Genomic DNA, 19,319 nt, shown 5'->3' with positions numbered 1-19,319 from the left:
AAAATCCCTAAAAGAGCTGCTCTCTACCACACTTGGTACGTATTCTGTGTGTCTGTGTTTCTTTGAGTGAAGAAAAACATTCTAACATTTAAGCAAAATCTGCCCTTAACAAGTTTCTGACCTGTCTCTGTATTTTTGTTGAAGAATGTATTTTAAAGTAACAGCTGGAATCCACTGTACTAATATTTTTATACTTAATATTTTTACTATAATGCCACCATTTAGTCTCCAATTGCCTAAACTAGAAAGGTTCAACACCTTCAGTCTTTCCTCATACTGCAAGTCATATCTTGCAATCCAGGAATAAGCCTAGTTGTTATTCTCTGGACTCTCTCTAGCACTGCTATTTTGTTTTGTAATAAAGAGACCAAAACTGATCACAGTACTCTAGGTGAATCATTACTAGTGAGTTACAAAGCTTAAGCACAAACTCCATTAACTTGTGGTTACATCTTGGGCTATAGAACCAAACGGCCTATTAGCCTTGTCTGCATCTTAACATTAGCAAAACCAAGGAACTGATTATTGATGTTCATCTCCAAACAGCCTCTATGTCCGGTCACTATTCAAGGAGCGGATGTAGGGGTGGTCCAATCCTGTAAGTACTTAGGAGTCCATATTAATGAAAGGTTGGACTGGTCTCAGAGCACAGAGGAATTCTAGAAGTTATGGCAGAGAAGGCGGTTTTTCCTTTAACATGGGTAATGACATCCTTCACATCTTCTCTAACTATGTGATTGTCCGTGTGATTTTCTACACTGTGGTAAGCTGGGCTGGTAGCATCACTTTAAGAGAGGCCCACCAAATCAACAAACTAATTAAAAGGGCAAACTCAGTTATAGGACACATTCTGGACCCCCTGAGGTAGTAGCAAAGGAGAGAGTTAAAACAAAAATGAGTGCCATTATGAACAATGCTACACATCCTCTCTCTGACACACTAACACAGTAATTTCAGCCAACAAACTATTCAGCAGAAGTGCGTCAAAAACACTGCTGAAGCTCCTTTATACCAACAGCAAACATTTGGATGACGCATCACTGGGACTGGGACAGCCAAGTTAGAACTGTTCTTTCTTTTGCTTTATAATAATTCCAGTGTGTGTTCAGATCAAAATACGTGTGCATATATTTATTTATTTGCTTACTCGTCTACATATTTATGTATTTATTTTTTTAAAGAGCTTTGGTAAAAAGCTAAATTCCCCGGAGACAAATAAAGTTATCTATCTATCTTCTTGATTGCTTCTGTGCACTGTCATGATTTAGATGGTGATGAGTCCACTACAATATCATTATACATGAAACAAAATTATTAAAATTCAGAACAGAAACAGTTTCTAAAGAAAATACATTATCCACCATATAGTATATACAGAATGATGTACAGTATAATTATAGAAAATACATTAAATTCAGCTTATCATTTACATAAATAATGTTATTCTCTTTTGTTATCCTAATGCACTACATTACAAAGGGGTAAGGGAACCAGAACCCAATAATGGCAGCACTGGGCATAAGGTAGGAACTTGGAAAAGGATACCAGTCAACAGCAAGCACAATTCAGCAGAAACATCAGACAAACTTAAGAGTTGCCCATCAACCTAATCTACTGTACCTTCTACTTGCTAACAATCAATATGGCCATGTACACAGTGATCACTACTGACTTTCATTTTTTTTTTGCTTATTCTCTCTGATGATCTGTGCCTTTCTACTATTTCTTTGGAGTTCTTTTGAAAGTTCCTTGGTGTTCACAGTTCATACTCGGAGCAGCTCTTGTGCAGCTGTCCACCACTACTGTGCACAGGCAGAAGAATAAGTATGTGGAGGAGTTTTTTATGGTCATGCGTGCCATATCCTACTTTTTATACTATGCACCTCTTTTTTGGCTTTTCTTGACTTCAGATTTACACTACCCAGAGCTCAATTCAGCTTGAAACACGCAAAAAAATGAATATGAACTCTTCAGGAGGTGAATGCTTGTATAAGGCATTACGTACAGAAATGGAGAATGGAATTTCGTTAGCCATAGTTTAAGTATTCATACTTTAACACATTTCAAAAACACATATACTGTATTAGAAAATGGTCTGCCAGGTTATGCTTGTACAGATATATTTAAATTTGTGCATTGCTTTTTGTGTCATCTTGCATGTTATAATGCATTGTATTTCAAATATCTTGGACTAGATCAAGAAATCTTGACTTAATATGAGATTAATATGTCGGTTGAGGCTTGTTAGCTCATTTGTTAATGCATTTTCTGCTTTTTAAGCCTATGAGGGTGGGTCCTTTGCTCTGCCCACCACCCTCCTTTCACTTGCTGCCTCCTTCAGGTCATGTCCCCTAATTTATCTGCTGCTTTCATGTTCTACGAGAATTTTGCGAGTTAATATTTAAGATGTTACATTCTTCCGTTTTATTCTGTTCACAAGAATTTCCACTAGAAGCTTTAACAAAAAAAACACCAGTGCTGTATGCTGTTCAATCAACAAAAAACACTTAGGGATTACGTTCAATTTTTCAGTGAAAATAAAAATTTTATTTAATGCGTTAAGTGTGTATCCCTTTACCTCAACCAGAATTTGATCCTTAGATGCCATTTTTGGATGTGCTCTTTCTATATTACAAATGTTTGCCTCTGCTCATTTTTCTTTAGGACTTGTTTGCCTCATTCCATCCATCCATTATTCTAACACACTTACCATGGGGAGGATTCACAGGGCTGGCTAGCTGTCGTAGCAATCATCGGGTGTACAGGGCTTTATTCCACCACAGTTGTTTGCCTAATGAAAAATCTGAATCATACTTAACATACAGCATGTTGCTTGCAGCAGGGTCACTTCACACCGTAACCATACATACAGATTTCTTGTTGGCAAATGACAACTCCAAGACATTGTACTGAGCATCCAGCATGCATCGAAGAAGCATGCCATGAACATGACAAAACCTGAAAAAGTGAATCACTGTTGCATTGATAAGCTACAAGTATTTTCACAAACAATTAGATTTGTAGATGATTTGTACATGCTAGTGATCGACCTGTATTTGACATGTCCATCTATTTATTTTCTGAAGCTGCTCAGACACATGAAGAGTGCATCCACACTCCAGACAAAACCTATTTTAAGTTGCCAGTCCACCTAATTTTCATGTCTTGTGATATAGGAAGAAAACCAGAGCCAAAAGCAAACCCACACAGACACCGGAAGAAAGTGGCAAACCCAACACAGACAGTGTCCGAGCCAAGATTTAAACTCTGTCTCCTTCAGCCATGATTCACCAGTGCCACCATGTTTCCCTCTAAATATCATGTGACTCCTAAAACTCTGCAGATCAATTTCTGAGAAAGTGTCTGTGTGGACTCAAATCCTTTAGGCGAGACAACACTGACGGCGTCTGCTGGCAGATGTCACATTATTGAGTTCAAGCACGTACACTGCATTGTACAATTACACTTCATAACACATCATCTGTCTGATAGAGCGTTATACTGCCTGGCCTCAGCAATGTGCCTGACAGGAATGCAGCCAGACAATCAAGAAAGAGTCAAGCAGCTCCAGCACCTCAAAGAAGCCGCGCTCTCGGAGTGTCCCTGAACTTATTGAAACAGACGTTCACTTACTCACCGCTCCAACTACCAGCTTCCTTTACACTGGTGGAAAACATTTGTTACATGCATCCTGTGATCCATGGGTAAAACTCAGCTGGAACAAAAGCCCCTTTACTTCCTCCATTTTTCATTCAACAGGTAAAAACAGATGAGACAGGCTTGACTGAGAGAAAAAAACTGTCACAAAAGTGGCCTGCATGCTGACTATGCTGACGCAACACAGAGAAGAGGGTGGCGTCTCTTTCTCACAAAGTCATGATTCAACTGCCAAGCATGCATTACTTAAACTAAATGACGGCACGCACAATCTGTAATCACAGATGTCAAAAAACTGCAAATATCTTAAAGCCATTATTACCAAGAGCCAAGCATCCCGAGCTGTGGCCCTCCTCTTCAGGATGCCACGTTTAAGCAGAGTGCTTGACTTTGAGAAATGTTTTTCAAAAAACACATACTCTATAAATACTTTATATTAAAAAAAAAAAAAAAAAAGGAGGAAAAAACCGCTGCAATCATTCCACAGAAGGCTGCCAGAAATGGACAGCCATAATGTAGAAAATTACAGAAAATTGCTTTACACATTGGCTTGGCAGCTGTAAATCATAATATTAAACAACATGTAATAAAAAAGAAAATTGATGCTGACTCTTTGAAAATGAATCCAGCTCAGATCTGGATGAAAACAGTTTTGCGGCCTCTAAATATAGATTTTCAAATCCTCTTTTTGGCCATTTTCATGTTAGCACAAACTCAATAGTCAGTCAGTACTGGGACATCATCTTTACATACTTCAAATGAATAACTTAAAAGATTTTGCTTTCAAAGATGAATCTCCACATTGGTCTGATTCAAATCCTCACACCCTCCCTTGATGGGCAACAATGGGGCACAACTGGCAGTTTGCTAGTTATAAGGATAAGCTGTGCTATGAATTACAAATTCATAACCACTAACTCATGCCAACAAAACACTCAGAATACATAAATAAATTGTGCATGTATTATAGAAGATATGAGAGATGAACTATAATTATAATAATATGCAATGATGCAGTCTTCTTTTTGCCTTTCAGCTTTTTTGATGGTAACCCACACTTCAGCTTTCACCTTTAAATAATTTTTTTTGTTACATTACTAGGGGGCTTTGCCCCCTGCTCGCTTTGCTCGTCAACCAATCCCCCCGCTCCACCAGCACTATGCACCGTTGAGAAGAGAGGGGCTAAACGTACCCCAAGGAGATGCGGTCGCTCCTCCGAAACCCCTCTTAAATGGTGATACAATGGGAAACAAATACAGTTTTTTTTACCTCCTCTTTGCTCGATCAGCTGCTAGTTTGCTGCTGCTACCTCCCGCAGACATCCTCAAACACTATTCGATCTCTTTTTGCTATTCTGTTATTTCACCAAGTAATATTTTCCATTTGTTTGCACTAATGCGATCTTTACTATCATTTTTTTGAGACTTTTGAATTTTCCTACTTTCATAAATTCTAACCTGCTTTGCATGTGTATCACACCAATGTTTTTGAATTCTTTACGATGTTCTACTTTGTCTTTTCCGGCCCTAGGCATGGTTGGCACGAAGTCTAGTCTTGTGGGATGGGCTGATTATTACTTTCCTTATTTTCAGAATTTGCACATAGATGATTTTTGTAGTTTTTTGCGTTCTCTTTTGCATTCTTTTCTCTCCAACACTTTTGGGTCTTTTTTCGACGTGCTGCTCTTTCTTTTTCGTTTAGTCGTTGATGTGTCATCTAGAATGTATAACATTTTTAAGCACTGAGAGCACTGTGTCTGCCAAAAGCATTCCAATAACTGAGTGCTTAGATGACCGTGGTTTTGTTTGAAAATGGTTGTAAGCAGGGCATGACTTGCAAAAGTCACCGTCTCACGGGACTTGCTACCAAAGGTTCAAAGTATGACGTGACTTGACCTTCTCCCAAGAGTTTTTTTATAATAGAGAGATGTATTTGGCATAACACCTCAGTGGTTATAGCTTCTGCCTTTACAGCTCTACTGACATGGGTTCAATTTCCCACCCCTCACCATCTGTACAGGTTTTTTTAGGTTCTCGCCATGTTCATCAGGTGGCTTTTTTACCAGGTGCTCTGATTTCCTCCACCATCTCAAAAACATACAGAATAGGTTAACTGAGTGGTATCTCTTCCAGGGCTCATTTTTGCCTTGGAGCCACTGCTTCTTGTTAAAGGTTTTGGCATCCCTGTATTAGAATGACCAGCTTTGTAAAAGTGATGCATGAAGGAATCAGGCAGAAAGGTAATCCCAATGAACAACTTGTATCTAGGAAGAGGATGCATGGTAATGGATTAATGGGTGAAAATGTATATACGTGAGTGGGTTGAATCCACTATGCTCTCTTTATACAAGATACAAGTTGTTTTAATTTTCCAATGTATTAAACATTTTAACTCAACACCACTTTCAAAGTAAAGCATCTTCTGCAGTGATACCCTTCAGCTAATGTCTAACTCTGCAGTCACATTTAGTGTGCTGATCTCGGCTCCCTTTCCTATGTCTACTGTTGTAGAATATAAGTAATTTTACAAACGAGGAGAGACCATTCAGTCCATTAAGCTTGTTTTTGATTTTTATTTTATAAACTAATAGCTAAGCTGTCCCAATATCTCATCCTGATATCTCTTAAAGGTTGTCAAAGCTTCTGCTTCAACTACATAACACTGAAGTTTGTTCCAGAGTCCCCACAACTCTTTCCATAAATCAGTGTTTCTGACTTCAGTCCTAAATGCACTTCCCCTTAATTTCCACTGGGGTCCTCAAGTACGTGATTCACCCTGTCACTTACTGTATGTATGCCTAGATGTCCACCGACAAGCTCGATTGTGGCAAGCAATACCACTCCAGGTTGAGAGGGGACGCTGTCACTAACAGTTTCCTCTTCTTTTTACACAGCCCATAGAAGCCCACTTTGAGTATGCACAACTGGCTATAACTTCACTGATAAGTCCTACTCCTCCTGATCGCTCCACTCTAAAAAGCAACTGACAGAGAATGCAGGCTAACATGGTTCAAGCATCTTTTGAGTTCAATGTTATTCCTATTATTATGCACTTATTTGTCTCTGTGGGACTTGTTTTGATCGAATGGGTTACCAGGGTAGTACCCCAAATTTTTCTGTGCTCCTGACTGCCTCCTTGCTGCCAGTCACAATCTTTGAGCTGAAAGAATTCTGCTGGATAATGCTGCAGCCATTGAGGACACGAAAACCTACATTAGGTCCCCATAAACTCTCCTTTTGAACCTGTAGCCTTCATTTATGCTTTATGCCGTGGATATGGAGGTGGCTTAGGCTTTTCAAGATTTTCATTGACCAGGAGAAGATGATACGTGGGGAAGTAATCTTTGACAATAGTAACATCTGTATTATGTGTCATCTCTGTCACCTGACAACGCACATTGGCAGCATTCTTCTAAATACCTCGTCTTATTTTTGATGAACACACAAACTGCAGTTCGGTAAATAATTTTCAAAATGTCCAAAAGTGCCTCTTGTGTGCGGTAAACCAAGTATAGATCATTTTTGGCTAATTGTAACAGGGGACACACTCCACTTTCTGGCATTCTTGCCAACACTTAGAAGCAGAGGTGCGTGGTGAGAGTCCATTATTTCCCTTCTGGTGATGCACCACTCCTTGTTCTAAATGAAGCCGTACAATCTTTATGCCAGACGGTATTGTCAGGTGGTCCTTGCTAACAGGCTGTCACGTCTATACAGTCCACACACAGAAACCCTCACATGACGTAGCTGACATGACTGCCTCTTCCTTTATCACCATGCCCTTCAATATGACTGCTTTCTCTGAGCGACACAGCCATGTGGACTTGACTTTATCTAAATGCAGTTCTGAAATCAAATTAAAGGTGCCCTTTCTTAAACTACATAACTCTCCTGTGACAATAAAGAAATGATTAGCCTGTAAGGCTGCCTTTAATATTTATTTATACACCATTTTTGGATGAAAGAAAAACTAAATTCTTCACACTTTGAAATGACCAATATGTAGAAGACAAGACATCTGTGAGCATGCCTGTAGCATGGGCAAGTGTTTCTGTCACCATCCCTTACACTGCATATGTAATGTCCAAGTGATTCCCCTGACGTGGATTATCCCATCCATCCATCTGCTGAAGCCACTTTTTTCAGTAGTGGGTCATAGTGTGCAAGATACTGAAACATCTAAAATCTGCCTTGCCTTTAAAATGGGAAGACAACCAGTCATGGGGAGGCTATGCAAGCTCATCACTGAAAGATACTGGGCCAGGAGCTAAACCCAGGTTCTCCAAGCTGTGACGCAGTGGTGGTAACACCTCTGCCACTCGTGGACTATACCATATTCTCTGATTTCTTAACTGGTTTACAGATTAGATCAGCTAGTGAATGGCAGCAAGTTTCCTCGATTAATGCATGCATTTTGAGAGGAATCAAGACAGCAAAAAGTTATACGGATTTGTCTGCCATTTGTATTCTGAAAAATAACTAAACCACTAACTATGCGCTCTTCCTGGTAATAATATAAATTTCTGTTTTAAGGAAAATAACATACATTGTGTTCTGGCTCTTCTGTATGGCTGTTTCCAATAACCTTGGACAGAAAGACGACATTCATCCAGACCCTCCCCCACTCCCGAGAATGGCTGCTCTGATCCACAGACCAAAAATCAGCAGCTTTATTTGCAGACGCTGTACTCTGCCTCGATTATTATTCACAAATCATGCAGTCTTGGGAGACTCTGCGCTCATTCGTATCTGCCAAATCTTTAATTTTCTTTTTCAATTTTCATTTCCAGCAATAATTTAGCTTCTGCAAATTGCCTTCCAAGTTACGGTACAAACCTTTTTTTGCTGCTGTAAATATACATATACCACAGTGTCAACATCATTAACTAGCTAATCCTCAAAATACCACCATCTGCTCCTTGTTTTGGAAGACTGCATCAGAGCTGTCATGCATTTTACACAAACTTAAGTGGTGTGTGAGTATAATAATTAAAAAAGGAAAGAACCAAACTTTCTGACGACAGCAGATTGGCAACATGCTTACAGAGTGTCGCCAAGGTGAAGTAAAGCACAATGTCACTGTTGTCTTGACATTTGCTTCCAATAGTCAGTCAAGATGCAGATACCTCGGCTCATGGGATGGCTGATGGTTTCTCCGTATGCAGAGATTTCTGAAGAGATAAGTGGCTAAAGCATACATCGCACTTTTCATTGTAGCCTTCATTTACAAAATCTTAGCGTGCTGTGGATAATTACAGTGTCATCCCCAGCAATGCAGTCATAGCGCTAATGACTAGTCATGACAAAGTCAAATAAATAGATACCCCATTTCTTGGAAATTCCTGGCAGGGTTTTCCTTCATGCTAAACACACTATAAAACGCCCAAGTATTTACTTTATTCAAGAGGATAAACAAATACAAATTAACAAGGAATTATTAAAGTGGATCACAAGCCTACAGTTTTTAAATATAACATACAATGTTAGTACTGTTTCTAAAAATCAGCATTTAAAGAAACACTCAAGTTGTTCATAGAATTGGCGCTTATTCTGTTTTGTTTTGAAATTATTTGCATAAAGCTAAATGTGCCCAACAGACTCACTGACTGACACTTACTGTATATACTTGGCTATCTGCAGACAACCTACTGTAAGGACAAGCAGTTTTCACGAATTAATCTGTGATGGGGTCGCCAGGGTTTGACCCCTGACTCTAGTGTCTTTTTTTTATTATTTATTTAATTCTTCCTAGTGCATTCTTCTTTGAATATTTTTTCTTTTAATTTAATTTGCATTCTCATGTCATGTTAATTGCAGACCTGTTCTTTCGAAATGTAAACTGCATTTTCAGCCTCATGGGGTGGGGCCTTCTAAGGCCAGGTTTATACTTCATGCGACGCATGCTCCAGTAGACGCTACTGCTACGCAAGCGTTTTACTGTTTAAACCTGTACTTACGTAAATCTGGAAGAATCAACCAGGAGGCAGTGTGAGATATCATCATAGCAATAAAATGTTTGGCTTCGCTGTGTTGTGAACTGCCTGGAACACCCATTAAATTCCGAGGACACCTTGCCACAATATCTATGAAAAGGACGTGTGTGCCCATTCCAGCAAGCATCGGGTACAACAAAAGAAACAAAATCCCTAGACGGGGCATCAGCTTATCGCAAGGTGAACACAAGCACACACTAGCGTAATTTTAGCATCACCAAATCCCCAAAACTTTATGTCTTTGGAAGGAAACCGGAGCACTCTGTGGAAACCCACCAGGAAAACATTCAAACACCAGGTAGGGAACACGTGCGAGGCAGCAGCATTACCACTCTGCCACAGTGTGTAATTATTATCTGTATTCATTATTTAAACAAAGTTAGTGATTTACAGTAAAATGTAATATACATAGTTTAATGCATTTCATCATGAAAGTGATATCAAGTATAAATCTAAGGATTCTGAATGTACAGAGAACTGGAATGTCATACATTTAATGTGTTCTGTGAGGTGATTGCTGCTGTCAGTTCAGGAGGAAGCCCCAGAAGCAGGTAGCAATTAACAACTGGGTTGGTTTTAAGATGACATTTACGACGGTCTGCTTTAATGGTAAATTTCTACTTTAATCACAAAACAGACCTTTTAACCATGCCCTTAATTTTCTGTGGCTCAGATATGCTGCTGCTGTACATTCAGATGATGTTGTGAAGGTACAAAAAAAAAAAAGACGGTACAGAAGATGGTATGTGAGACTTTGAAAATGTATCGTGTCATTACGATCGGGAAAATGCGACACTTGAATATAAAAGCACAACAAATGCATTTTGCTTCACCATATTGGACCATTCATCAAACATCGAAGCGAACACATCGATCCCATAGCTTCCTCATAAAGGCTTTCTATCACATGTAGATAGTAAACAGAGACTCTGACGTGACATTACAACTTTTATCACATTGCACCCCCTCGTCTTTTTGCTGGTAATGCAACTCGCGCACACGTCACATTAATTTCCGAGGACCTGCTCAGAGGACGTGTCAAATGAACGGTGGGAACGTGTGGCAGCCATGATGCGGGCACATACGCGTTCTGAGCGTGAAGTATAAACGAGTCCTAATGCTACAGCAGAGGGACCACCCTCAGTCTGTATGATCTCAGCTCCTCACTGAGGCATTAGCTGAAGCTGAATTTTTGATCTGGTTTCACCTCTTCAACCCTTGTTTATGGTTTCAGTTTTTGGCTTGTGGACTTGGTTTGTTTCCTCTTGTGATTCACTTTGATTTTTTTTTTTTTTTTTTTTGAGATTTTTGGCTAATACTGTTTATAATATAAAAAAACAATATTTATATGTTTTAGGAACATTATTTTAAAGGTTGCACTCTTCCACTTTAGTGAAATTTAACATTTGGCTCCTTTTTTTTCCTCCTCTACAAGCCACAAAATCTGCTTCTCAGGTTTGGGGTGCAGGCTGATTTGTGTAGGTGAAGATTAGTTTGTAATCAGCTCTGTCTAGGAGTACAGGTCTTATTTTTGTTTTTAAGGACTACCTTCTTTTTTTTTTTTAATTCGGTCAGCTAGAAAAATCTTAGTACAATCAGTTTCGTGGCCTTGATGCCCTGAAAAACACTATCCTCCCTGAGAGACTAGTGAACAAAAAGTTGAGGAAAGTGAAAAAAGCTGAGGAATGTCTTGAGAAAGAACACTACTGTATATTAAACCGTGGCACAATGGCCCTGTAGTTAGTGTGGTGGCTGCCTCATGGACCCAGGGACTTACGATTGGTTCTATGACTATGTGTACAGAGTTTGCACGCTTTCACTATTTAGGAGTGGATTTACACATGCAGCAGTTTACACCAGTTTGTAAATCCCCATTGGCATGTGTGAGTGAGTGCGCTCCTGACTATGTTGTCTTAGACTTTGGGTAACCATGCATTTATAATGAAGAAAGTGGGTTCAGAAACAAGAAGGATGGATGAAGAAATGGGAGATTTATATTACCTATGAATTCACTCTCCAAACTCTCTTTTCACCGGCCCAATTAACAAATTAAAATTCAAATTTAATTAATTAAAAAAACAACAAATTAGCAAAAATTCCTCAAGGAAGCAGCAGCCCCAAGACACATCCACATTCTCCTTCCCACTCTCTTACACCTGGGCACAAATTTAGATTCTCTTATACACTTCACTAGAGTGTTACATGAAAAACTTAACCTCCCTTGCATTGTTTCAGTTTCCCTCTTAACCCTTTAGGTGATTTTTTAATCACCCATTGAAGCTTCCAAGAACTGGTCTAGGTCTGATTTTTTTAAAAATTCTATTTCTAAACTAAATATGTTAAGGAAACACCACACAATATGATATCTGTAAGGTGAAATAGGCACACACAGAGTGGAAATGTGCAGCAGTACCCATCCTGGCTGGGATGCCATACAGGCAGGTGCTTTGGGGGGGCTCTTGAAGTGCAGTATTCCCCCAACTACCAATGGGCAGCAGCATTTCTCTGCTGCAGCTTTTAAGGTTCCTGCAGAGCCTTCTGAAAAATTGCCTGTGTTTACCAGAGGCTATGTAGAAATGAAGGTGACCCAGAAGTACTTTCCATTGTCTGGAGAGGTACCAAAGTATTTCTAGGAATCACAGGCCTCAGTTAGATAAGCCAGCAATTCAGTACAGACTGGAGACAAGGGCTTTTGGGATGAGATATGGAGGGAGGGAGGAAAGAGAGTCTTATGATTATATTCTTTCAAAGTGAGATCTAAAAATATAGGAAAGACCAGATGGGCATAGTTTAATCATTTTTTTGTATTTGTTTCTCCATCCCTTTCTCCTGCCCTGTAATTATTTAATGTTTGTCATTAAATAACCCTTACTAACCAGAATCGGATGTACACTGGTGTCTGGTCTGGGTACATGGTGTTCTCCAAAGTGCACCCATCTAGTCACAGTATTATTCATAAGACTTCTTTGTGTTGAACAAACTCGACAAAACATTAAAAAAAAGAGCCTGGAAAAAATTTTAATAGTACTATAGACTGTGAGCCGTATTAAAAAGTAAATTACTGACCAAGCAGAGAATGACTTGGACATATGTGTCTGAAGATGTACATGAAGCAATGAAGTCTGAACATCAAAGCAGCAAGAGATAAAGCAGAGTAAAATGAAACGCCTCTCCCACATCCCAAAAAACATGCAGTTAGGCTGAACAGTATCTTCAGAATGGCATGGAGGGGGCGAGTGTGTGTGCTGTGACAGATGGGCACCCAATCCATGGCTCGTTCCTAATTTTGCTCAGCGCTGCCAGGACAGGCTCAGACAGTCCCCCCCTAGACTCTAAACTGGAATAAGTAGGCTCATGTTTAACTATGAGAATGGCTTTTTTTTAGCAGCAACTACAGTAAGCAAACAAATCTATAATTTAAAGTGATGTAGAAAATAGAATATCTCTTCTTACCCCACAGGTAGAAGGTATCACAGCTGCTTTACGGAGTGCTACACATTTTTGGCAAGAAATGTCAGCATGGAGGTAGCAAATGTGCCGTCTTGGCTGTATGGCAGTGTTTCTCAACCTTTAAGTATTTGCGACCCGAGTTTTCATAACAGTTTTAAATCACCCCCAAACATTTTTTTGAAATATAGATGCATATTTTATTATACCTACTTAACTTTTATCGACATTTATCTAACTCTATATTTATTGTTCTAGTATCAGACTGTAGTTTAAGTTAATTTGTTTTGGTTTCAACAGATGTTTTTTTCATATTTTTGATTCTCGTTTTCTTTTTTTCACATCTTCGCGCCCCCCTTTTTGTTACTTCGCGCCCCACAAGTTGAGAACCACAGCTGTATGGGTTGGTTACTTGTCCTTATTGCTTTATTTGCCAGGCAGGTTTAACACCCTAATCCAGAAGTTGATTAACACCATACTGGAGAGTTCTTCTGGTTTGCATTTTCTTGCTTCATTAAAAGAATTTCTACCTTAAGAACATTCTTTGCTTGTCCTGTTGCCATTACAAATAATGAGGAGATATAATTTTTTTCAATGGGTAGACAGAGGCATAGCAAATACCACTGCTGTCTAACCGCTGCAGTGTCCAAGCTTCCAATCTCATCCTGTATTTGTTTTCTTCTGGGCACTGCAGGTTTCCTCCTACATCTCAAAGGCACACTTATTAGGAAAAGTGGTGACCCCAACTTGTGCCAGTGGGTGAGGGTGTGAGTGTGCCTACTATGAACTGGCGCCCTGGCTGGGTTGGTTCCCGCCATAAATCCATTGTGGCCTAGATAGACTCCAGACTCCACAAGCACGAACTGGATTATGCGGATTTCAGAGTACTGTGTTATGTTTTGCAACCTGCAGTCTTCTGATTGATGAAAAATAAAACCAAAGGACAGAGACGTTCCACTATGTCTACCAAAATGTGAAAGCTGGATTTACAAGGCACACATATACAGAGACAATTTAACTATACTTTATAGAGCAAAAAATTTGAAACAATTCAAGGTACCAGTTAATAAATCAATGAAAACATTAGTCTGAATATTTAAAGCAGAATGCCATGGTGTCTGACAAAAGTTACTCAGACTAACTGCTTTCTATCCCCACTCCTACCAAATATCAAAAATCAATGTCCATGGCCACTCCTCTAACTTAAAATTAATGTAAAATGCAGCACAGCACCACCACCTAACAATGCTACAAAGACCTCTCCGTTATTCAAAGCGGGCACAATTACATTTCAGAAACAGTGCAAAGAAGTTCCCATTATTCTTCCAAAATTGCTTACAGATGCATTCCTTCATGCCAGCTGGCAGTCAGCTTGATGAACGTCATACTTCAATGACTATGTCTCACTGGAGATCGACAGAAAAATCCCAAGACTCAAAATCGCACACACCCCACTTCGACAGTCTAAATCAAAGCTACGACATTGGCCTGGTGGCATGGATGAGCTAAGAGAGACCCTTGAGGGATTTAAAATTGCTGCCTAGAGGACGACCAAATAAAACAACAGGAGGCTGAGAGGCTGCTCTTTATTTGCTCTTGAGGAGTCACACTTTGCACCACTCTGGACAAGCAAGTTCTGAAATGATAGAAAGAGTGACATTCAATTGTGAAGGTTGAGAGGGACCACAGTGAAAAACGTTTGGCACACCAGTCAGAGAAATGAAGTTAAACAAATGCAGTGTCTTTCAGGGGCATTCGTATCATCTCAAATGAGTAATTTTTAATTTATTTTTTAGATTTAGATCGCACACATTACGCAGGTTAAATGTCTTACTCAGGGTCATATAGTGCATCACTGGTGAGGATTGGCCCTTCAAACTTCTACTTTCAGCTCTTGACAAGATGCTACCAGGCTGCACTGTCCATCTCTTTTGGACTGCATCTTATTCTGCTTGATTTTGAGCCCCACTTGGAGTGTCTGTGACTTTTATATTGAGAAAGATGGTGGGATGGTCACATTGATAAATCATAATTTAGGTTTTGACATTTTGTTTGGTCCAATTCATGAAACCTCAAAATATATGTTAACAAATTCCTTGTCCCCATGAGCAATAAAAACTGCTTGAAAAAGGGACTGAGATGTCTTTTGGTTTCAAGAATTCAATTGACACGTACACCTCTGTTGTAAATTATGCCTGTAGCTGGTTCAAGGACAAGATTATTTATAACATGAAATGTACGGAGTCACCAAGATAAAGCAATGCATTCAGGGAATCAACATGTTATAAAAGAAGCTGGGAAATCACTCTTGTGGATACACACTTGGCTCCTTTAGGACTAGATTTTTCCTGGAATTCATTTTTTTTTTCCCCTACCTGTGTGCAGCTTGGTGTGGTCCTTCTTTCATAACTAACATTCTTCAAGTGAGACGGGCCAGTCTGCCATCATCATCAAGGGGAGACAGGTTGTCAAACAACTAACTAAATGTATCTTCTTCAGCTCCAACGTATAATGCATGGCATGCAACTGTGTTCTGACCTCCTAAACATTAAAGGACATTACAAAAAATGTTTCAATAAAAAAAATTGGTATTTTTTTTTATGGTTATGCCTCTTGTGGACTGAAGTCTATTTGCATGTATGCCATTTTTGTTGTAAAATGACATTCCTCATATTATTTATTTTTCGTTACTTTTACATAATCATTTATCAGTGCTGCTTCTCTAAGAGGGGTCCAGACCTCCCAAAGTCAGCAGCCAATGTCACAGATTAATAAAAATTTTCTAGGTAAAATGTATATATTTTCTCCACATGACTCAGAATTGGATTACGCAGGTTTGCCGCAGAATTAGAAAAAAATCAGGCTACTGATGGCTTTGCACTCGGGTTGACAAATGCAGTTTTTTCAGGAAAGGAAAACATAAGTTTTGAGGTTGACTAATAATACTCAATCATGGCACAGGAGAGTGGCGACATGTTTAGCACATACATAATGGGCATAGCTTATACACAATGGACTGTTCCAATCACTACAAATAAAAGAGAAAAAATGAAGAATAAGGAAAACTTTTGACTCAGATGGGCGATGAGCACCCAGCTTTTCTAGATCTGTGAGACATCAACTTTGAACTTGACTGAGGAGTGTCAGCTTTCAACGGGTTGCCTTCTTCAAGCATCACATTACACGGGACTTCATTGCTTGTAGTGCCACCGAGCTGTAGTCATAAAAAGCAGACTGCACACGTGTTCTTAAATTATAGCTTTGTGTGATTATTTCACAGTTGCCAAACAAGTTTTGCTAGTTTGCAGTGATAACTTGTTAAGCCTTCTGACATTTAACATATTATTAAAAGTGCTATATAAAAATACATTCAAGATTCTGTGCTGAAAATTTGTTTTTGTGCCTTAATAAGTGTCCATGGGGAGAGGTGCTATATGCAATTAAACACTGATGTTTCTTTAATAAGCTTGCCACATCTGATGTATCAGATTCCGACACTTTTAAAGTTCACTGCTGGTATTCAGTGCAGTGCTTAAAATGGATACAAGGAGGCAGGGAGGCAAAAAAAACAAAATACCTGTCCGGCAATGCCAGGGCTTTGGAAACAACCCTCCCCCTGCTTTAGGCCTTTTATTTTACAGTTTCAAACACTTTTGAATTTTAAGTAAGTAGCTATTAAGGATAACCAGGGACATTATATTAAAGCAATTTATATGCAAATTTGTGACAAGTAGTTTAGTGCCTGGTAATCACGGGAGCGGAATTGAAGCGTGCTCATTGACTCCTGCTGACCCGCTTTCACTAATACAGGCGCTCATTAATGAGCTGTTCCACTTAGCTAATCACACTGAGCACGCCGGCCACCCCGCTGCAAGGCAGCATTCGGCCAGGAGCGCGGAGCCTGCTATTTGGCCACTAGATGGCGCAAAAGAACCGAGCTAAGAGGATTCCTCGTGCGGCATCTTTCTCCGTGTCGGGGTATAAAATTGGATGGTGCGCTGCGTTAGACAAGTCTCGCAGCAGTCGTTCATTCTTCCTTGGGCAGATACAGCACAATGTTTGCTGAGTGTATCGGTAGGGCACTATCAGTTCAGATTATTAGAACCCAAAAATGTTTTATAACGAAATTGACTCTGGTGTTGGCAATACCCGCTCGACAAAAAAACCTATTTACTATACCTGCTTAATTCAATTGGGGTCGCGAGGAGCAGTAAGTAGTCCGCAAAGCAGAATTAGCGAAGCCCAAGCGAAAAAGGCGACGACACAAAGAACATATTAAAACGTAAAAACGAAAAGTTCTCGTAGTCCTACTAACTAACGGGGATATCCGAGCGTGCATAAAAGTATATGCGCTTGTGGCTATTTCGTCTGTTCCGAAAATTTGACTGGCCGATTGCTTTCATGATCGCTTCTGCAATACGAAGTTGGTACCAAAAAGCGGATATAGCATTCGGGTACACTTGGATTAGCACACGAGATAAAGCGGCGTCTGCAGAGAAGTGGAGTGCGCATGCTCCGACAGGGGACGCGCCCGAACAAACAGGTTGAACAGGTACGCGCGCCTCCGTCTCAGTCTTTACTGTATATCCGAATTAAGCGAAAGAACGTTTTTTATTTCCTTGCTGAATGGAGTTATTTCTATTCTCGATTTTTTTTTTTTTTTAAGTATCGCACAATGTGGTTTTATACCGGCTTTCTGAGGCTACAGTTCTCCCCTTGTTGCTCCGGTGTTTTCCCCTCAGGCTATTCTGGTTTTCCTCGCACATCCCAAAAACGTGCAAGCTCGATAACTGGATAGATTTAAAGTGGCATCAAACGAACGGGCGTACCTTGTGGTGAGTGGGCCTGCCTTGCACCTTCTTCTTTCAGGTTGGTCTCTGGCCCACAGCCCCCTTGTAGCTGGATGGATAACAGAAGGATCCTTTTTCTTTACGACTGCTGACATGCCAACAGTGTGGACCTGTGCATTTGTCATGACATTTTAAAATACATTTAGAAAGATTACTGAAAAATTGGCTTATTCTAATATAGATTTGTGGGGGGATGGAGCCCATCTTGGAAGTATTTAGCAAAAACAGACATGCCAGACCATTACATGACACAGTCACAGGTTTAGAATCCTAAGTGAGCCTAACCTGCACCTCTTTGATTTGCCGGGGAGAAAATGCAAACACTGCAGTGATGGCACCCAAACCACTTTTAAACACCGGAGCCCAGAGTCACACTGCTTAATACAATGCTTTCAGAAATTATTCAGACCCCTTCACTTTTTTCCCCATTTTGGTATGTTAAAGCCTTGTTCTAAAATCATTTACATTTATTGTTTAACTCATCACACAAACCGCAATACAAAAGTTTAGAAATTCTCCAACTGTAATAAAAATAACAAAATGAAATACAACATTGCTACAAGTTTTTAGACCCTTTAACCTGTAATTAGTTGAAGCCCCTTTGGCAGCGATAAAAGCCTGGGATGTTCTTTGGCATGATGCTAGAAGCCACGCAAAGCTGGATGTAGGTATTTTCTGCCATTCTTCCTTCCAGATTCTCTCAAGCTCTGACATGTTGGATGTGACCGTCAGTGGACAGCTATTTTCAGGTCTCCCCAGAGAGAAGTCTTGATAGGACACTCAACTATTCCCAGAGTTGACCCTAAGCCACTCCTGTGTTGTTTTACTTTGTGCTTGGGATCATTGTCCTGTTGGTTGGTGAGGTCCAGTATGCATTGCAGCAGGTATTCACTACAGATCTGTCTGTACTTTGCTGTGTCGACCACTAGGGGGCGTACTGCCACCTCAACACAACACAGACAGGTGTAGGACACAAGTTCAAAGCATATGTGATTTTATTTTTATTATTCCCTTGTGGGCAATGTCTTCCCCATTCCCCACAAGCCACAACACAGTCCTAAGGCACAACACAATTTAATTCTTTTCCTTTCCTCCTCTCTTCCCCTCCACTCCTCCTGACTCTGGCTGTCCAAGTGGTGGCTGCTGGCTCCTTTTCTAACGCACCAGGAAAGGTTAGATGTCCTATTTCCGGAGGCACTTCTGGGTGTGGAGGAAGAGCTGCTGTCCAGGGCTCAGCAGCAACTGTAGCACCCCCTGGTGGCGCCCACAGATCCCAACAGGGCTGCACCAAACTCCAACTCCCATGAAGCCCTGCGGGAGTCTGAGGCACCTCTGCAACACAGGGGGACTGCCACCTAATGCGCTGGGGGTAA

General features: G+C 40.1%; 1 protein-coding gene across 6 annotated transcripts in view; it reads right to left on the bottom strand.

The window, feature by feature from the left end:
• sash1a (SAM and SH3 domain containing 1a) overlaps positions 1-19,319 on the bottom strand; it is a 919,927-nt gene that overhangs the window by 206,729 nt on the left and 693,879 nt on the right. Inside the window, exon 1 of one of the 6 annotated variants that reach the window (XM_039747558.1) lies at positions 3,638-3,804. The exons of 4 other annotated variants lie outside the window; for them this stretch is intronic. Coding sequence is in view for 1 of the 2 variants with exons in the window: in XM_039747555.1 (XP_039603489.1) it covers positions 2,711-2,713 (3 nt within the window). In the remaining variant the exon portion in view is untranslated. Of the gene's footprint in view, positions 1-2,710; positions 2,730-3,637; positions 3,805-19,319 lie in introns of those variants that run through there. One more of the 6 variants, XM_039747555.1, reaches the window with a different exon arrangement.

The sequence above is a fragment of the Polypterus senegalus genome, chromosome 3 (assembly GCF_016835505.1).
Source record: "Polypterus senegalus isolate Bchr_013 chromosome 3, ASM1683550v1, whole genome shotgun sequence".
Lineage (NCBI taxonomy): Eukaryota > Metazoa > Chordata > Cladistia > Polypteriformes > Polypteridae > Polypterus > Polypterus senegalus.
This window is presented reverse-complemented; position numbering and strand designations above follow the sequence as displayed.